General features: G+C 35.3%; 1 protein-coding gene across 13 annotated transcripts in view; it reads left to right on the top strand.

Moving 5' to 3' along the window:
* The window catches only part of Kif21a (kinesin family member 21A), a 133,974-nt gene that overhangs the window by 62,970 nt on the left and 49,960 nt on the right, over positions 1 to 21,044 (top strand). For all 13 annotated transcript variants that reach the window (XM_087200046.1, XM_004855008.4, XM_087200043.1 and 10 more), the window contains exons 2-11: positions 1,362 to 1,584; positions 1,711 to 1,893; positions 2,787 to 2,936; positions 3,614 to 3,748; positions 4,231 to 4,398; positions 6,599 to 6,714; positions 8,338 to 8,533; positions 8,940 to 9,129; positions 9,395 to 9,458; positions 15,743 to 15,946. In XM_087200046.1, the coding sequence (XP_087056172.1) occupies positions 1,362 to 1,584; positions 1,711 to 1,893; positions 2,787 to 2,936; positions 3,614 to 3,748; positions 4,231 to 4,398; positions 6,599 to 6,714; positions 8,338 to 8,533; positions 8,940 to 9,129; positions 9,395 to 9,458; positions 15,743 to 15,946 (1,629 nt within the window). The remainder of the gene's footprint in view (positions 1 to 1,361; positions 1,585 to 1,710; positions 1,894 to 2,786; positions 2,937 to 3,613; positions 3,749 to 4,230; positions 4,399 to 6,598; positions 6,715 to 8,337; positions 8,534 to 8,939; positions 9,130 to 9,394; positions 9,459 to 15,742; positions 15,947 to 21,044) is intronic.

Genomic DNA, 21,044 nt, shown 5'->3' with positions numbered 1-21,044 from the left:
AGTACAGAATTCTATTTTAGATAACCAGTGTTGCAGAAATTCAGTTCCTTTTTAGTATTGTCTTTCCTGTCCTTTCATTGACCCTCCATCTTGATGAACTGGAAAGTTAAAAGTCAAGAGATCTATAGTTAGGCTTGGTTTTATCTCCAAGAAATAGAAGAACTCATTCTACCTTTGTGGACCTGAGTTTTATCCAAAAAATAAGTATGTGGGATCAGATTCTTGTAAAAGTCATTCCTTTCTCTGTTTTTATCATTCTGTATTTTCCACCTGTGGTTATCTTGTCTTTTAAAAAAATCTTCTCTTTCTCTATCTCAAGTACAAATCTCTATAAAAACCTGGTAAATCACCCAGGATAGTCTTTGTTATAAGAGTGTAAAGAATGGGGCCAGATTTTGGTTTGTTCTGTGGCCATTTTTACTTTCCTTCTTTGAAGATAGGTTGTAAAATTAGGATGACAAGATAGAACAGGAAGATACTGGGTCAGAAGTACATGGGGATGGGTGTAGCGTGGATATAGGATTACAGATCTTCCACATAGGGGAGGGCATCATATAATGATTTATTGGGTTTGGAGAGAAAATAGTAGACGTTTTGTTTGTATTTGTATTTAATTTCTTTCTTTACAAAATCCTGTTTCTGTACATAGCTCAGTATTTGACCAATCAATGTAGTGGTACATTTTACAAAACAGTGTTATCATTTATAAGTGAAAGATATACATATATATTGTGGTAGTATGCTTAGACATGTTAAGCTGACAGTAATGGTCAAAAAAGTTTGTAAACTGGTGAATAGTATGCAAAAAGATGAGTCAAGGGCATTATGATAAATATGTCCTTAATATCATATTTTTGCATATGTTGATAACTGGAAATAAAGAGAAGAAAATTAAAATAAAAACAACAAAGCACATCTTGCTAACAGACTTTATTTGACAGAGTGTATACCTCTTACAGAATTGAGGAAAAGTCTTTACCTAGATAAATGTTTAATTTTAAAATGAACTTTATACTCTTGTTCATGACTTTGGAGAATTATTAAATAACTCATTGGGATTTGGTAAGTAAGTCATCTCATATACTGAAATTAATTCAGCACAATTCAATTTATTTAATCTTTTCTTTTCCTTTCTTTTTTTTTTTTTGGTACCGGGGATTGAACTCAGGTCCTTGTTCTTGCTAGGCAGGCGGCGGAACCACTGAGCTAAATCCCTGGCCCCTATTTAATCTTTTCAACTGAAGAAGCAGTGGATGATTACTTTAAAACAGCGGTCTTTAAAACAAAATTGGCCAATAATTTTTAAGTCCTCTTTCTTGAAGGTTTTTTCTTTTTCTTTTTTCCTTGATTGTTTCTTGCAGAATAAGACCACAACTTGCCAAAGAAAAGATCGAAGGATGCCATATTTGTACACTGGTCACTCCAGGAGAACCCCAGGTCTACCTAGGGAAAGATAAGGCTTTTACTTTTGATTATGTATTTGACATAGACTCCCAACAAGAGCAGATCTACATTCAGTGTATTGAAAAACTAATTGAAGGTTGCTTTGAAGGATACAATGCTACAGTTTTTGCTTATGGACAAGTAAGTACCACATTATTTTCATAGGAGCTATAACTTTTCAGAACTGTCAATTCAAGTACACCATAATATTTTGTTCCTTGAGGTTATGTTAAGATTGAACATTCATTGTTCTCTGTTCTTTTTCAGACTGGAGCTGGCAAAACATATACAATGGGAACAGGATTTGATGTTAACATCACTGAGGAAGAGCAGGGTATTATTTCTCGTGCTGTTAAACATCTTTTCAAGAGTATTGAAGAAAAAAAACACACAGCAATTAAAAATGGACTTCCTCCTCCAGATTTTAAAGTGAATGCCCAATTCTTAGAGGTAATAATCTATTTATATTATTAATTTCCTTCAAATTTTATTCTTCAAGCCATAGCCCTTATGATTTTATATTGTTGGCTGCTAGTATAGTGCCTTGCATATGGTGGGTAATACATATTCCTTACCTATAGGCAATGCTGTTGGCAGTTAAGATAATAAACAATTGACCAGTGTCCATAGGATAGATTGCAGTTAATATTGTCCATTTCAGAGCCTTTATTTATCCAGAAATAAAAATAAATTACTGTAGTAATTCAGCCAACCTCAGCAAGTGCTCCGACACAGGGACTAAGATGGGAAGGGACAGAAGAATGTGAGAAGGGATAGGCCTGAGGCGATCTTCTAAGGCTTCTTCTAAGGAGGTAGCCATATCTGGTTAGCCACTATTGGTACAGAAACCCTAATACCCTTGGTGACCTTACAAAAATGTTAAGTAGTAATTTTTAGACACGTAAAAGAGTTGTGGAGCAAAAAGAAATACATGTGCAGCTTAAGTAACAAAAAGTCTTACATCTCTAACCTAAGGATTCATCTAATTAAAATCTTTAAGGTTAGGATTTGTCTTGTTAAAAATGTGAAGTTTAAGATTTGTCTACATTCAATACATATTTGCTTAAATTTGCTTGTATTTGTATTTTTTACCTCTTGCAAAGAATTAATAGATTATTTTACCTAGTCCAACCCATTAGTCATGCCAAAGTCATTTACTTTTTTTATTCTTGTAGATAAATGTGGCATCAACTGCCTTATTCATATTTATGTTATTTTGAAGAGATGAGTGTCATGTTGAAGATCTTTTAAAATATATATGAAAGATGACATTATGCAATGTGTTATGACATTCATAAGGCTATTTCTACCCAAATTAAACTTCTAATATTTCACTTTGATAGCTCTATAATGAAGAGGTCCTTGACTTATTTGATACCACTCGTGATATGGATGCAAAAAATAAAAAATCAAACGTAAGAATTCATGAAGACTCAACTGGAGGAATTTATACTGTGGGAGTCACAACACGTACTGTGAATACAGAATCAGAGGTGATATTTATGTTGCAGTTAAAATATAGCATAGTTTTATTTAGTTTTACTGATAGTCTGCTTGAAATCAAGAATTTTTATTCTGAAGTTTAACAATATTAAAAATCTCTTATTTCCTCATATTTTAAAAAATAGAATAGTAGTATGAATGTCAGGTTTATGATAAAGGCAGGCATCAAAATAATCTAAGGCAATATAGATGGCTTTCCCAGATAAAAAGCGTTAAGCAATTGATGGTAAAGAATGATTACCATAATCCATATGTACATTTGCTATAACACGCCTAGAATGTTATCTTGTTTCTTGAAGGGAAAGTGTTAAGCAAAATTGAAAAAATATTTCAACAGAAGATCAAGAAGAGCCTGAGCAATTCAAGTTTCGGCTGTTTGTACCAGAGTAGTCTCCTGTAACTGTGGGAATGAAAGCTGCAATGTCAGCAAATGGCAAACAACAGAATCTGTGTTTTTCCTATTTAAAAAATAATACACTCTTCTACTGAGAAGTTCAGCTCAAAAGTGCCTGTAATTAAAATAATAATATGAAAATCCACATCTGTTATGTACCATAATGTGGAGGGTTTTAGTGTTAGCTCAGACAGGGGGTTGGTTGGGTGAGTTGGTCTGTCTGTGCCTTGTTCACACTCTGCTCAATTGAGTTCTTCCTCTCCCCCTTTCCAGATGATGCAGTGTCTAAAGCTGGGTGCTTTATCCCGCACCACTGCCAGCACCCAGATGAATGTTCAGAGCTCTCGTTCACATGCCATCTTTACCATTCATGTGTGCCAGACCAGAGTGTGTCCCCAAGTAGATGCCGTGAGTTATCAGTTCACCTAAATTCACATCAATCCCAGGAGCATATTTGACCCAAATTCTGTTTGTTGAATCATTACTTTTCCTACTTGCTTCTTCTGATCTTATTTGTTGATGCTGGTCAACCCTGTTACATTTTGAAGTTAAAAAATGAATGTATGTGTCTGCAGCATCCAGAAAGCATGTGGGGCCATGTGGTGATGGGCATAGTCACCTGAGACCCTTGCTTTGGAGGACCCTGTGCTACATGTGATTTCCTTCATTAACATAAGCACAGCCTCAGTTGATAACAGTTGGATTCTGACTGTCCAGCTTCTGACATTGTTTCTAATTTCCAGCTGACAGTTTTGCATTTATATTTATTTGGCTGCATTCATATTTCTTTGCCTGTGCCTGTGCATGCCCAAGGGTTGAGAGCAAGGAAGGGTTAGAGAATATTTAGTACCACGTGAATAAAGTATTTTCCACCTTTTCCTTACCTGCAGGAAAATTCGACTGATAATAAGATGATTTCCGAATCATCACAAATGAATGAATTTGAAACCCTGACTGCGAAGTTCCATTTTGTTGACCTGGCAGGGTCAGAAAGACTGAAGCGGACTGGAGCTACAGGCGAGAGGGCAAAAGAAGGCATTTCCATCAACTGTGGACTCGTAAGACTAATGCCGTGTGTAGGAGTACACCAGGCTTTTCTGTTCTCCTTTTCTGTGCTGTGATGCGTAGCACACCTCCAGGGAGATCCTTCATGTGTTGAACTGAGGAGGAAAAATTGCAGAAAACTTAATTAGTAATTCAGTGAATATCTGACCTCACATTGTAGGGTTTTTTTCTTTTTTACATTTTTGGGTTTCTTCATGTGTAGTTGGATTAAATTTTATGATATCTGCAGTATAGATAAGATATAGGTATGTACATATAATCTCTGGATGTATGCAGTAGATTATATATATAATCTCTCATACTGAGAGAGAAATTATTTTAGAACTTCTTTCCACATTTAAACATATGCAAGGGGGTTGGGGATTTAGCTCAGTGGTTCTGGTGCCTGCCTTGCAAGTGCAAGGTCCCGAGTTCGAGCCCCAGTACCAAAAAATAAATCAATAAATAAACATATGCAAGGTAAACACATGTAACATTTTATTAACATTTTATTGACTTTGGTAATGATAATAAAAATGTGTTTAGTGATTATTTTTTCAAAAATAAAATTTTTATAGATTTTTATTACAAATTAACTTTAATACCCTGCCACCTAGTGGTATTTTGATTGGAAAACACCTGGTGATTGAGTTAGCAAAGGCTTCTGTTATAGTGGAGAAAATATTTTAGAGTAAATTTTTGCATACTAAATATTTTCTTCAAACTATGAAACTTGAAACTATGAACTAACTTCATTATAAAATTGGACATTTGTTCTCACATAAAAGCAATAGCATGCCTAAGTTTCTGTGACACTGACAACATCAGGTGGTGTGCCTTGCTGTGCCTTCCTCCTATCTCCAGCTAGGGGGCTTCAAACCTATGGTTCTTTTAAATCCCTGCCCTGTGTTTGCTTCTGTATCATTGTGACCTTTCTGGGGTAGAGGGCTTAGCAACTGAGGCTGATGAGAGAGATGTGGGCTTCTCACTAACAGTACCCACTTCGATGCTTCTGCCACATTTGGATCCTGTAGAAAGGAGCATGACCTGGACCCTGGACTTTGGGTATAGTTTTGAATTTCTTAAAAGACAAAATCATAATGGTATTTAGATTTGTGTTGTCAGGAAAAGACAAAAACCATTGCTTTTTTTAACTGTTTAGGCTGTGGAGGCATGTTGAGGCCCATCTAGTAGAGTATTAAGGTGGCCAGTGTTTAAGACTATAGTCTCTGTAAAAGAAAGACCATGACACCTTGTGATCTTAGTGCTGCTAAGGGCACATTTCGGTCTTAGCCACATGGTTACAGATGTTTACAGTACCGACAGTGTGAATAAGGTTTGAAAAAAAGTAAGGGCAGAAAGAGGAATGACTATAAGGTTTCTTAATTTGACTTAGCTTTTTTTTTTTTTGGACCGGGGATCGAACTCAGGTCCATGTGCCTGTGCAGCAGGTGGCGAAACCACTGAGCTAAATCCCCGGGCCATTGACTTAGCTTTTTAAAAAGTACATAGTTTCATTGTATTTCTAAGGAAAATTGTATTTGTACAAGAAATTCCTTGTTCAGAGAAATCTTACTGATATTTTTATGGTGATTAAAGGGGATTTTTAGCTATGTAAGGGGTCTATTTTACAATAAAAATTTCTTGAATCAATGAACTAACTAAACATTTTATTTCTTCATTGAGTTGAGAATTTTCAATGTGAATTGATAATTTTCTATAGAAACAGCCTAGTGCTGAAGGGAGAATTGAAAGTTGTTAAGATGCATCATGTACATGTGCCAGTTCCCCACAATGAGTATAATCATGTGCTGCAAACTTGTACTAATAAAAATTAAAATTAAGCCGGGTGTGGTGGCGCATGCCTGTAATCCCAGCACCTGGGAGGCTGAGGCAGGAGGATCACTGTGAGTCCAAGGCCAGCCTGAATTACACAGCGAGCCCCTATCTAAAAAAAAAAAAAATTAAAAAGTTGTCAATGCACACACATGCACATTCACACTGGTGGAGAGCACTAAATTTTGGGTAATACCAGTTATTAGTAGTTATTATAGAAAACTTTGAAGTTTACTTTATCTACACTTGAAAATACAAATGTAAAATAAAACCAAACAGACATTCTCAATTTTGTCATGTCTCCATTTTATTTTCTATAGTCTTTCTTTATTTAAATATGTGTTATAATTAGTAAATTTATCTCTCTCTCTCTCTTAGTTGGCACTCGGAAATGTAATAAGTGCGTTGGGAGACAAGAGCAAGAGGGCCACCCATGTCCCTTACAGAGATTCCAAGCTGACAAGACTACTGCAGGATTCCCTTGGGGGTAATAGGTATGTATCCAAACTGGCTTTTATAGATTTATAATGTTTACTGAAACATTACAAGTATATACCCAAAATTCTGGAAAATACAGAAAATGACAAATCAGTAATAAAAATCAATTATATTTCTATTACCTAGCTTTAGCTTCTGCTAACGTTGTCTTATGTTTTCTTCCAGATGAATAATATAAATTAATATACAAGACATATGCAGTATATTTAAGTTATATAGTTTGTGACTCACTGTGTGAGTTTGAAAACTCTTAAACTGCCTGTACTCTATTCAATGAGATGAGTTCATTGATTACAGGAAGTTCAAATGTTGTAAAAGTTTCTAAAATGATGACTCTCAATTTCCATACTTTTTGTAGACCAGTAATATAGAATTTGCAGAATGGCACTGAACTGGGGACCTCCACTTGCCATACTTGATGACTATTATGTATTCATGATGCATACTACAATTATCCATGACCTAATACGGTCCAAATAGTGTTATATATTTAGAGGTATATTGATGAATAAAACTTGATGATTTCTGTCCTCTAGGAGTTCACTCTAAAAGTTGGGGTCTAATAGCAGAAAGAATAAAAAAAGAGATATGCCACGGGTGTTAGGAGGCAGTAAAAGAAGCTACAACTAAAGGGGGCTTGGATTCTTGGAGCAGATAGTAATTTAGTTGAGTGTTAAATGACAGTAAGAGTAAGAATAAGTAAGGATGAGCAACAGTGGGTAAAGGACAGAAGGTGGGGGAAAGGGTACCTTCTGAAAGGGCCACTATTAGCACCATGTTGAGATTACTGAAGGAAAATGAGAGTTGAAGCAGGAAGCTACTTAGGAAGCTACAGACTAGGATTAATGAGCATTGATTTTTTTTTACCAGCACAAGTAAATTAGGTCTCTAATTGCAGTTTCTGTACTTTGTTTAGTCAGATTGTGAGTGCTCTGTGTTTCATTGACAGGCACAGTATCTGTCACTATCCTATATTTTGCTTGGTAAAAGCAATTAATCATGACCATAAGTTACATTTCTAAAATAATATTTCCCTTTTTTCCCCCCTGTGTAATCTTGTTGGAAACTCTAGAACTTTGATCATTCCATCACAAATAATGTTTTATTCTTTGAAACATTAGGATATATGTATTCTGTGATCTTTTTGTTTGAGTTTGATTGAATTTTATGTAATATTATTTGCTCTTTCAAAAGTCAATTTACCAATGGTTAAAGGAAGAAATTTTTGAAATGTGAAATGAGTAAATAGTTTAATCATTTTTGATTTTCAACTTATATTTGTAGTTAGAGTAATTTAAATATTATTGTATATATTGCTTCAAAAATTTTTTTGAAAAGAAATGAGAAACAAATGTATATGTTTATACTTTTTCAAGGTGTTGTGAGTCAATAAAACATAATATAAATTCATTTTCCCAGTGTTATCTAAGTATCTTTTCTTCTTAGATATTAAAGATAGCCGAGAGTCTTAAAGCATGGAAGCTTTTGAACTTGCTTTTATTTTTAAGTCAACAACATTAATATTTTGGTATCTCAAGAAGATATTATTTAAATGGCAGGAATTTAAAAATAATTATTTCAGTATTTTATTTGCTTTTATTTGTATTTGTGACTTTCAGCCAAACAATCATGATAGCATGTGTCAGCCCTTCAGACAGAGATTTTATGGAAACTTTAAACACTCTGAAATATGCCAATCGAGCTAGAAATATCAAGAACAAGGTGATGGTCAATCAGGACAGAGCAAGCCAGCAAATCAATGCACTCCGTAGTGAGATCACACGACTTCAGATGGAACTCATGGAGTACAAGACTGTAAGCTAATGGGATAGACTTTGCATTTTGTGATATACCTGAGGCCCTTGTATTGTGAATGATGTCATTTTGTGACGGCTTGTACATATGTGTCTCTGGAATCTCAGTTGTCATAGTAGAGGAGGTCTTTTTAGGGTAGGATCTCTAGTCTTCCTTGTTGGTAGTATTAGTGATGTTCAGTGTAACCTAACCAACCATCATTCAAATGACTTCTTACCCGATCAGTTTTTAAGGGTCTAATAATATACCACAGAAAGTTGTACCAGAGGAAAAGAATCTTTTGGCTTGGTGAACATAAGATGAAAGAACTCTTGGCTGTAGAATTGAATAGTCCTAGAATATCTTTAAGCACAGCTCTGTGTATTTAAGATTCTTTCACCAACAAGGAAATATTCTCCTTTTCTAGGGTAAAAGAATAATTGATGAGGAGGGTGTGGAAAGCATCAATGACATGTTTCATGAGAATGCTATGCTTCAGACTGAAAATAATAACCTGCGTGTAAGAATCAAGGCCATGCAAGAGACAGTTGATGCATTGAGGACCAGAATCACACAGCTTGTTAGTGATCAAGCCAACCAAGTTCTTGCCAGAGCAGGTATGTGTACAGTATGTGTACATGAGTGAGGGATTAACTTGTGGAGGGCAGGGAACTTTCTTTGTGTTCATTAATTATGTAGAAGTGAAGTAGTCATGCCTTTGTATTATATTATCTTATAGTCTGCTCATGTAGTTAAGGGTAGAAAGTTAGATGTAAGAATTATGTTTTAAAGAAATATTGTTTTGTTCTCAAACTTTTTTTCACCTGTTTTGTTACCATCTTCCTTTGAAGGGGATTTTTAATTTCATATTTTATCTTGTAGGTGAAGGGAATGAAGAGATCAGTAATATGATTCATAGTTATATCAGAGAAATCGAAGATCTCAGGTATTGTTTTTCTGAAATACATAATGCACATGTTTTGGGTTTTGCAGTGCTGTAGTATTTCTATTTGTTGGGCTTATTGCTCAGTAACTCTTCCTAATGATATTTCAGCCTTTTAGTCATACTAAATTTAAGGAAGTAAATACTTGCCTTTACCATGATATCATATTTCAAGTGACTTTCCTCCATTTTCCTCCCATTTTATCTTCCTGTATTATCCAGCTGCTATTATTGTTGTAACCCTAGTTGGGTTATTACCTAGGGCAATATATCGGACAGGCATAGTTAATGTTGATAATGTTATCTTTGGTGTCTCCACTTACCTATCATTTATGAATAGAGCAACATCTATAAGTCATCACCAAGTTTTTGAATCTCCTATTATGCCAGCTCTCTTCCACTACTCAGCTATGCTTGTGAGTGATCATTGCCTCCCTACTGGTTTTTCTGCCTCTCTCAGGCACATCCATTCATGTTTCATGCAACATGCTGTAAATGCCCACTGTGTGCCAATGTTCTGCCATGGGTAGGAGGCAAGCATCACATTAAAGAAGAGCCTAAGTCAGGCTCTACACATAAATAGTCACATAGTAAATGCAGTGACAGACTGTAGTAAAAGAATCAGGGCATTACTGATGTGGGAATGTGAAGAAGACCACAGAACCAGACTAGGGGTTGGACAGAGGTTCTGTGTTCAGACCAAGAATGTCAGAGACATTAATGATGTCTGTAAGATTTTTAGATTCCATGGTTTACACTGATGGTTGAACAGAGGTACCTCAGTTCACAAATTAATTTGTTCTATGATTTTGGAAAAATCATAGTTTGTGTTTGTGGGAAAGATGGCTGTGGTTTTGTTTGTTACCTGATATAGAGTTTGCAAACAGAAACAAAATTTTGCTGAATGCTCCTGTTTGCCAACCAAATGTTTGCAAACAAAACCACTTGTGAACTGAGGCACTGCTATACTTTTGCTTGAAGTGAAATTCTAGTCAGTTCTAGGGGAACATCTGAGTAGTTCAGATGCCACTTCTACTACCTATTGCAGAAAGTAACAAATAGGAGATGATTCCTTCTAAGCTTCCCCAACATTTCCCCATCTTGTGTGTGTAGTCACTCCCCCTCTCTTCCTCTGGCCAACCTAGAGGTTCTCAAGCTGTGAAAGTACCGTGTCCACTGCTTCTGATGCCACAAGGGACAGTGGATCCCTTAAATGTTTCAAAAGTCAAAAACGAATGAAAAGACATCTTAATATGACAGTAGATAAAATTATTTGAATAAATATAACTTTGTGCATGTGTATTTTTTCATGCTTTACTGTTTGGCAAAGGCCTTTGGGGTATTGCAGCCTTGTAGTGCTCTTCCCTGTCTACTTCTCAGTCTCAATTATGTAGACCTCATCTTTAACATTGTTTGAAACACAACGGATACCTCTTTTTAAAAAATTTCCAAAGATCCTCTTCCATTCGTAGGCTGCATATCTTTATCTCTTTTGTTTTCTTGGCACTGGTCATTTGCTGAGGCATGTTCTGGTTCGTGCAGCCTGTTTTCGTCTCCCCGTGTTATTCTAAGGCCTTACCTGGGACAGATGGCATGACTAATGTCACTGTTTCCTAGAAACTGCCTGAGCCAATTCCACTCCTGCTAGTGGCTAAGAGCAACATCTGATAACTTCATTCTTTGAGGTTTTGAGTTAAGACCATTCCTTAAGCCATTTAGAGGGCAGAGCTTGACTCATAGGTTCTGAGTTCAATCACTGATCAAATCTTTCCTAGTGCAGGTTAATACTTTGTTTCGAATTCCCAATTTTGATGTTTCTTTAATTTGATGTGCCCCACCTCTAGGAAATAGTCTTCTAGAATCTCAGGATTATAGTTTACAATGAAAAAAATAATTTATGTATGCAATAAATATATGAAACGTGTATTCAAATTGGATTACCTGGGTTGAAATTTAAGCCTTTATTTATTAATAAGGTATTTGATCTTGGCCAAGTTACCCAGCATCTCTGAGCTTTAGTTTGTTCACCTGTAAGAATGAGGCAATTTATGCTAGTCTCACAGAATTATTATTTGGTTCAAATAAATGAATAGGATGGAAATTTCTGAAATGGAAAGGTACTGTAAAGATATAATGTATCATTATTTGGATCCACGTTCTTGCATTCTGTTGTTACCAACAAAATCCTATTTCAATCATCCATACTTCTGACAAAACTTTGTCTCATGAAGATGTAGCTCCTTAAATGTAATGCAAATTTTTATTGATCTCTTGCCACTTGGGAATACTTCTATTTTAAGTTTTATTCTAACTATAAAATAATATTAGTTACCTTTAAATAAATTTGCATTTGTGAAAGAAAACACTGTAATTAATACTCATGTTTCTGGGGTATTAATTTTTTTATAGAAATTTTTGAACATACAAAAAAATATAAAAAGAGAAAATTAAAATAACTTATGACCCCACCATTCCAAGAACTGATGTCAACATTTTGGTATATCTTTTCACTCTTTTTTTTTTTCTTTGTTTGTTTTTTTGAGACAGAGTCTCACAATGTAGTTCAGGCTGACCTTGTACTAACTTTGTAGTCCAGGCTAGCCTCACACTCAGTATCCCCCTGCCTCAGCCTCCTGAGTGCTGGAATTACAGGTGTACACCACCATGCCTGACTTCAATAGTTTTTGAATATATACTTTAACAAAATTAACATCAGAATGTTTAGGTTGCTTTTCTATCTGTTCTTTGAAGTGTGACAACATGAGTATTTTTTTTTTTTTTTAGTTCTTTTATTGGTACATTTTAGGTATACAGTTTGTTTACATTTATCATTGGGTATTTGTACCTGTACATGATGTATCTTGGTTCTTATTTTTTCCCCCATTCCCTGTGCACCCTTCACCCCCTCCGCCCTTCCCTATTTACATAGACATCATTTCCATTTTTTTTTCTTTTCTCATCGTTTTTCCTTTCCCTCTTTTCCTTTCCCCTTCCCCTCCCTTCACTCCTTCGTCTTTGGACCTTTTTTCCTATTTCAAATTATCAATTATTCATTTTAATCATTTTAACCCTTGTTTACACTATCAGTTTCTCACACTAGAGAAACTATTCGGTATTTACACGTGTGTCCTATTTATTTCACTTAAGAGGATGGCCTCGATATGCATCCATTTAGCAATAAATGACTCTAGTTTTTCATTCTTTATGGCTGAGTAGTACTCCATTTTATTAAAAAACCACATTTTCTTTATCCAGTCTCCAGTTGATGGGCACTTGGGCTGTTTCCAAGCTTTAGGTATTACAAACTGTGGTGCTATGAACATGGGCGCACCTATATCACTGTGGTATGATTCTTTTAATTCTTTTGGGAAGATCCCCAGCAGTGGAATAGTGGGGTCAAATGGGACTTCCAGTCCTAGTTCTTTGAGGTATCTCCATACTGATTCCCACAGTAGTTGCACCAGTCTACACTCCCACCAACAGTGGAGCAGGGTTCCTCTTTCCCCACAGCCCCGCCAGCATTTGTCATTGGTTGATTTCTTGATAGCAGCCATTCTTTCTGGGATAAGGTGTGATAACATGAGTATTTTTCAATGTTATTAAATATTTTTCTGAAATTATTTTTGCAAGGGTCCATATAGCACCATCTTGTGGTTGTAACTGATTTATCAATCCTCTGGTGCTAGGTAATTATATTGTTTCTAATTTTTTGGTAATAATTATCATTTGTTAAAAGTAATATCAGTTAGGCAAGTTTTAAATTCATTATATTATTGATTCTCAGCAGTCATAGGAGAAAGATTTATTTTCATCTCCATTTTATAAAGGAAAGAGCAGGGACTTTTAGAGACTGCTGGTCTAACATGCAGTGAGGGGTAAGTCCTCAGTCTGCCATTTCCCAGGGAAGTCTGTGCACTTCCTCTTATGTTTGGATGCTTAGTTGCCTATTGAATCAAATGTGGGGAGCAGCAAGTGGGTGTTTGGATAAGTGAGTGGGAAGAGAGAAGGCAAAGTAGGGGAGGACAAAGGGAGATGTTCTCTCTGCAGTCTATATAAAAAGCATCTTCTGCTCATGTAGGCCAGGATTTTTGGAGGTGAGCCCTAAAGTATCCAGCATTTACCAGCACTAGGACTGAAGAAGCTTTGAATATGTTCCTACCAAATGCAAACTTTTAAAGTCATGTAACACCCCCCCAAAATACAAATTATCATTTATTATACAGTGGTACCTCAGTTCATAAACTTAATTCTTTCCACGATTCTGGTCACAGAATTTGTGGACCAGATTCTGTGACCAGAATCGTGGAAAGAATTAAGGTCATGAGCCGAGGTGCCACTGTATAATAATAGAGACAATTAAAATACAGGTTATTATTTTAGTTGAGTTATTATGTTTTCATTCATTCTTAGTGTTCATAATTATATACCCAAGCTTTGTGATCCATTGAAAATCTAGAAAGTTATGAAACATTGCTTGTACTTTTCTGTTGTTTGATAACCATGAATCTTGACCTTGATTTTTGTAGTTAAGTGGAGGTTTTTATATTTAGGTTGCCTTCTTTTTTTTTTTTTTTTTCCTTTTTTGGTACTGGGGATCAAACTTGGGACATAGCGCTTGCGAGGCAGGTGCCAGAACCACTGAGCTAAATCCCTGGCCCTAGGTTGCCTTCTTGATTTAAAAAAAAGTCACCATTATATTCAGAATTTAAGGTAATTTTGGTCATTTAATTAAGCTAGCTATTTAACATCATATATATTATACATAATATATTATAATAATAAATACATAACATATTTATCATATACATTAATATATCATATTAATAAATAATTATATTTATTGTTTATAATTATTATATTAAGTAATATATTTCTTAATATAATATTAATATATTATATACATATTTGGCATTGGGGATCGAACTCAGGGCCTAACACATGCTGTACTTCAGAGGAATACCCCTAGTCCTAGTTAATAATTCAAAAATGCCATCATTGTTATTCTGCCCACAGGACAGCAGGTATATAATCAAATAATTTCCTTTCAGAATGTAAGGGACATGCACCTGAAGTATATAAACTGATTTATGTAACCTGTGCCTCTAACTGGTTTTAAGAGTATTATGAATAGTTTTGTAAACAGTGAAAAAAACACTTAGTTGACTTTTGTCTTTCAGAGCTTAGTGGTTGCAGAGAATCTAGTATTTTCCTCCGAAACGTTTGAACATATGTTGGAAATGTTTCGTGCATAGTGTTCAGGCAACGATAGTATTTTCTTCTTAGAGCCCTTTCTATCACTCTTGTGCCAAATTAAACCTGATATTCATTATGTTGAAACAGATATTTGTGCTCATAATGGTTTAAATCAAATAAAAGTACAGGAATTGGCCTATACTTCTTCCTTAATCCCTTTTAGTCTCCGGAGTCCTGGCTCTTTATCTCATTGTGTGCTTTCACATATTACTGACAGAATGTATATTATGCTTTTGTCATTATTAGAAGCACTTGAGCAGATAAAAGGATTTTTTCAATTATCAAACTTGGGTTCCCTTGGAGATATCATCTTTCCCATGCCATATTCAGGAGGAGCCAGATGTCTATCAGCCAGTTAGGGGGAAATTTTACTACTGCTTTCAAAGTTTTAGAAATGTTGTTATTATGTGGTGAAAGAGGAACTGAAGCTGAGTTGACCATGCTCTTTGTATATTTTAAGTTTAAATAATGCGGTTACAAAGCAAAGACCATTGGTGCCCACTGACCGAGATTCAATAATCTCCTGCTGGGATAGAGGGTATAGAGTTCCTTTGACCACCCAAAGTTGTGATTTCAGATTTGTAATTATTCATTCAGGAATTAAAAATGTCATAAGCATTAATGTTTATGAGCACAGTTGTTTTGAAGAACTGTACCTTGAAGCAGTGTTGAAATGCTTTTCAGAAAATATTTTACCATGCAAAACAACACATTTAAAATTTTCTGTATTCCCCATGGTAACTGTAATCATTATGCACTGCAAACATGTACCAGAGCAACAGGAAGCAGAGTAGTGGTTGCTAGGGACTGGAGTAGAGCGGGGAGAGAGAATTAGTTTAGTGGGTACAGAGTTTCCATATGGAGGCCTAACAGAGTCCTGGGGATGAAGGTTAAGAATGATTGCACATCAGTAAGGATGCACTTAGTGTTGTAGAACCATATACTGAGAAATTATTATAGCAGCAAACTTTATGTTATGCATATTGTACCACAATGGAAACTGTTCCCTACTTAAATATGTTTTTATTCATTAGGGCAAAATTTTTAGAAAGCGAAGCGGTGAATGAGAACCTTCGAAAAAACTTGACAAGAGCCACGTCAAGATCACCATATTTCAGTGGATCATCAGCTTTCTCTCCCACTATACTTTCTTCTGACAAAGAAACAATTGAAATTATAGATCTAGCTAAGAAAGATTTAGAGAAGCTGAAAAGGAAAGAAAAGAAGAAGAAGAAAAGGTAGTATAAAATTACTATTATATGAATCCCTGTTTTTTCAGGGTATTTTAATTTGTGATTATGATGAGTATATGTAGTCTGATAAGTATAGTAACATGAAATAAATGATTTGAATTAGCTGACAGTTATAACTACATTTTAATGAATTATCTTTTGTGATGTATAAGAAAAATAAATTTAGCTGTAACAATATGGAATAATTTTTATTTAGGATGTGCCAAGGCAAAATTACTACTAGATATTATTTTATTATTTCTCCAAATAGCTGCTTTTGCATCCCATTCATCTTGCTTTGTGCAAAACTTGGCTGCCCCATTACAGCTCAGTGTCTTCATTTTTTTCCCACTTTCTAATGCAATTAAGTAGTCTCGTGGATATTTTAATTCCTGTCTTAATTAGTTTAACTAAAGGCTAAACTAATCCATCAGAATGTCATTTAATGTCATTTGGTCTTGTAAGTATTTTCTACAGGGCTTCTAATTGGATTGGGTGGAAGTTATTCATGCTATTTTCGGCTTTCTGAATCTTCCAGGAAAGAGTTACTTAGCTTTTCACCATAGTTCTAGGCTTTCTCTTCCTTGCATCATGATAATATCTCCCTCTAAATAAACTGGGTGCAAAGAAGACCACTAGTAGTTAAATACTCACAAATTCTTTACATGTTTACGCATTGATTCTATAGTGCAGTCAAATTACTTGCTGAGAATATATTTTTAACATATCAGATTGAGCATTTTTGGCTAGATATTCAAAAAGAAGGCAAAGCCATCTTATTTACCACAGGTACAGTACATTTTAGAATCACAGTTGATGTTTAGTGTACCTGCTGCTTTGCTCAGGTTATTTAGAGATTTCTTTGGGCAACCAGGCATGTTTTCCTTGAACAGTCAGCTAATCAAAGTTATTGAAAGTTTAGGTTCTTCAAATTAACTTTGGTTTGCAACTTTGTGTGAAAAAATAATTAAAACAAGGGTTACACAATTATGGTTAGGAGGCATTGTATTCTTGAGATAATAATGTTTTAATAGGTGGTTTTTATGGATGACTAACTGTGGCAACTTTAGGAAAAGTATAATGATTAGCTCTCTTGTCATAGGGCAATTAAAACTGAAATAATGATAACAGGAGAACCCACATTTCCACTTGAATGAGCAGAGACTTGCACATGACTTATGCTTTACTTGTGAGATCCAATTCTGTAGATGTTACAATGTCAAATAATATGGCTTGGTTTTAAAGGCCGCAGTGGTTTGTGCTCATGAGTAATAAGTAAGTGTAAGTCAGGGTATATTTGTCAAGATTATGAGCTGATTCTACCCTTTCCTTTTAAGTTAAATTTAAAGAGGTTGGTTTAATCATTTATTGCATATGAATAGTGAAAAATAAATAGGGATGTCAATAAAATTCTGTTTTTGATATTTTTATAATGGGATGGGTACCCAACATTAATATTTTTGATTTATGTTGTTTTTTAAAATAATGTATGGTAATAAGCACTATTGATTTATGAACAGTACTAAAGGAAACATTCTTTATTAATAAGATTTGTCATTACTTCTTTATAATGGGATTCCCATCTATTGTAAGACATGTAAAATTTAAGTAAATTAGTATTTATTTCAAATTAAAAATTTGTAATTCAGTATCATAGATGTAATAATAATTATTTTGATAAAGATAATAGATGTAAATAAGATCTTATCAGACAGCTGATTTAAATATAAAAATGTAATTAAAAAATAAGTTATTTCCTACCAAACACAGATATAATTAGAGGTAAAATGTGTATGAGCAAAAAAACAAACAACCAAAAACAACAAAAACAAATAACAAAGCTAGATAAGAAGTAAAAGCTTAGAATGAGAAAAACAAATTAATATTTCCTATCTGGGCATGGTAGTGCTTGCCTGTAATCCCAGCACTCTGGGAGGCTGAGGCGGGAAAGTTCCAAGTGTGAACCCAGAGTGGCTAACTTAGTGACTAAGTGAGATCCTGTCTCAAAGAAAAAAAAAAGGGCTGTGGATGTGACTAAGTGCAAAAACCTGGGCTATTCTCAAAATACTCCTATAGAGTGCTTTAGAAAAACTGCTATATAAAGCATTTCCACATGCATGCTGTAGTGTATCTTTATAAAACTGACATCTATATGATTTGTAAACATAGAAAGTTTATTTTGTATACTGTAAAACCCTATGTAATTATAAAAGGCTTAAGAGCTAGTTTATGAGTTCATATTACTACATCTACAAATTTATAGAATTTAATGAAATTTGTCTTACCATGCTATTGGACAAATGTTTGGGATTAAATAATGGAAACTAGTACTGTTTTACACAGTCTGATAAAGCATTGTGTTCATCTCACTTAGATCCCAATACCTTTTAGATGTTTGCAGCATAAATTCCTATTTGAAAAATAGAGATAAGCTCTCATATTAGCCAAAGGGCCGAAACAAAACAAGCACACAATAAACGAGGAATTCCAGAAGTGCCAAGATGACTGCAGCTTTGCTAATGCTAATGATTAGTTTTCTGCGAGGCTCCCTGAGAACATAACTCCTGTCTAGATTGACCCGTTTGAGTTAAGTTGCATCATGGGACTCATATTTATCCATTTTGTTTACCAGAGAGTACATTGTAAAATGTGAGTTCTAACTCAGCTTACACATACAGTTTAATGAAAACTTAATTGTTTGGAAGTTGGGGTTAATTTTCTCTGAGAGTTTTATAGATATATGTTGTCTAGTTTACAAACATAAAATGATTTTTGCCCATTTTATGTTGTGGTGAGAGCAATCCAGAAGGGAGTGGCAAAAGGTGAAAAACTTTGGACGATGGCACTGTCTGGGGAAATATATGTATTCCTGCTTTGCCATCCATCCCTGCTCACCCCCTGTCTCCCTATGCTACCTTGTCCATTTGTCCCTTGTACGGGCCTTACTCTGAAGGACTACCACTTTCTGAATCCCTTCCCTTCCTTCTCTCATCTCCTTGGACTCAAACTCAGGAGCAAAGCTCGTCCACTAAAGGAATTCTTACCAGTGGAAATGATTGATAACCAATGAGCTGCCTTTCTAGGGATCTTTGTAATTTTGAAAGTGAGCACGTTAGTCCACACAGTGAGATTGCAGGCAGTATGATCTAATAAAAAAACAATCAATCAAAACAGGGAGGGTTTTTTTCCTTGCTATTTCCTAAAACCTAGCTGAGGCTTGTCTTTGGGTTAGGCTCTCCTGAACTGTACTGGCTCTCTTGGGAACCACAATTTTTCTATAAGTTCCTTTTCCTATAACATCCTTTAATTTACTTTGCCTGTGTTGCTGGTATATTTTGGTAACGGGAGTTGAACTCAGGACCTTGTGCGCGCCAGGCAGTGGAACCACTGGGCTAAATCCCTTTAGAGAAACTTTTTTTTTTTTTTTGGTACGGGGGAATTGAACTCAGGACCTTGCACTTGCAAGGCAGGTGGCGGCACCATTGAGCTAAATCCCCAGCCCTGGTTTTTTATTTTCATAGCTACAGGGTCTCTGACAATATAGGAGTCAGTAGGAAGAGTGGCAATAGGGTCATTTTTGTCAGGAGCTGCCATCTGTGTTCAAGAAGTATGCACAAACCCTGTCTTACATCAAAGTTTTACCTTCTCTATCAGTCTCATGGGAGCAATAACAAATAGCTAAAATGGGGCTTTAAGGCTTGCTCTTCTACCTTTTTGTGCTTATTTTCTGTTGAGCAATAAAGTAACCCAAAAGGTAGATAGTTAGAAAACAAGAGTGTGTTGAGGTTCATGGATGTCCTGCTGACCAGATTATTTGTCTCTGAATAATTGAGTAGACTCCGTTGCCTATGTCACACTAACCCACATGTTAAAATTGTTAGCAAGACCCCCACCCATTGGAATGGAACTAAATGAAAGCCAAAAGTGGACTCTCGTAACCCATCTATGGAGAATGTTATTGGATTATTAGTGTATCTCCAGTTTCTCCACTGTCTTTTTGCACTACTGATTGTAATGTTTTTTAAAGGGGAAATTTGGAATGCATTTAAAGTATGTCTGCTATTGCCTCATGTCTGCCATACTTTTTTTTTTTTTTAATGGTGTAAAAGTTTCACATTTATTAAAGATAGGAAAAAAGAGACTTTGCAGAGCAAGTTTGGGGCATGTAAAAGTAGGAAAAGGGGAGGAAAAAAGTACACCTGACAGCTCAAAGTGGACTACCATGAAGAGACACAATAGTGGCGGTGCCTTTTCATATTTCCCATGGGCCAAGGGTCATGTCCAGGTCATCCCATCAAAACCTGCTCAGTCCTCGAGAGACGTACATGGCCAACACTTTGGGAATGGCTCTGTCCATGTGTCAGGGGACTTCCTAAGGCCTCCTTCCCCAACCAGTGTTAGCCACCCTATTTTCCTGCTTTGAGAGTCGAATCAATTCTCAGTCAAAATGGCTGTTACCTACTTGGGCCACTTCTGAGGTACGATAGAAGAAATAAAGATACATAGAAAGGAGATGAGGAAAATTGTAATTTTCAAATTGAACATTTAAATTTTTTTCCCCCCATTAACTTTTTGGGTACATTTTAGGTATAAAATACAGTTGCATTCATCATTGGGATCTTGTACCATTACATGAGTCTCTTGGTTCTTATTTTTTTCCCCTTCCCTTGCCCTCCCTTCACCCCCTCCACCCTTCCCTATTTGCAAAGACTTTGTTTCTATTTTTTCCCTCTTCTCATATTTTTTCCTTTCCTTTTTTTCCCTTCCCCTACCCCTCCCAATTACCCTGCTCTTTTAGACCTTTTCTTCCTGTTACACAATATTACTTATACATTTTAAAAATTACAATTTAAGATCTAGGAGACATTACCACAGATTTTACAGAATTTAAAAGGATATAGAAAGCATATTACAAAAATCTTTTTTGAAATAAATTTGACAAGTTCTAAGAAGTACCTTGGAAGACAAATTAATGAAACTAACTCTGGAGGAAATATAAAATTTGAATAGCACCTATTAAAGAAAGTATATTCCTAGCTTGAAAACCTACCTATATGACAACAGCAGGCTCATAAACATTTTAACTGATAAATTATATCAAACA

This window comes from Heterocephalus glaber, unplaced genomic scaffold (assembly GCF_053883595.1).
Source record: "Heterocephalus glaber isolate CG9 unplaced genomic scaffold, H.glaber_assembly_v1.0 deba00001733, whole genome shotgun sequence".
In the NCBI taxonomy this organism is placed as follows: domain Eukaryota; kingdom Metazoa; phylum Chordata; class Mammalia; order Rodentia; family Bathyergidae; genus Heterocephalus; species Heterocephalus glaber.
Note: the sequence above shows the minus strand (reverse complement) of the source record. Positions and strands in the feature narration are given on the sequence as shown.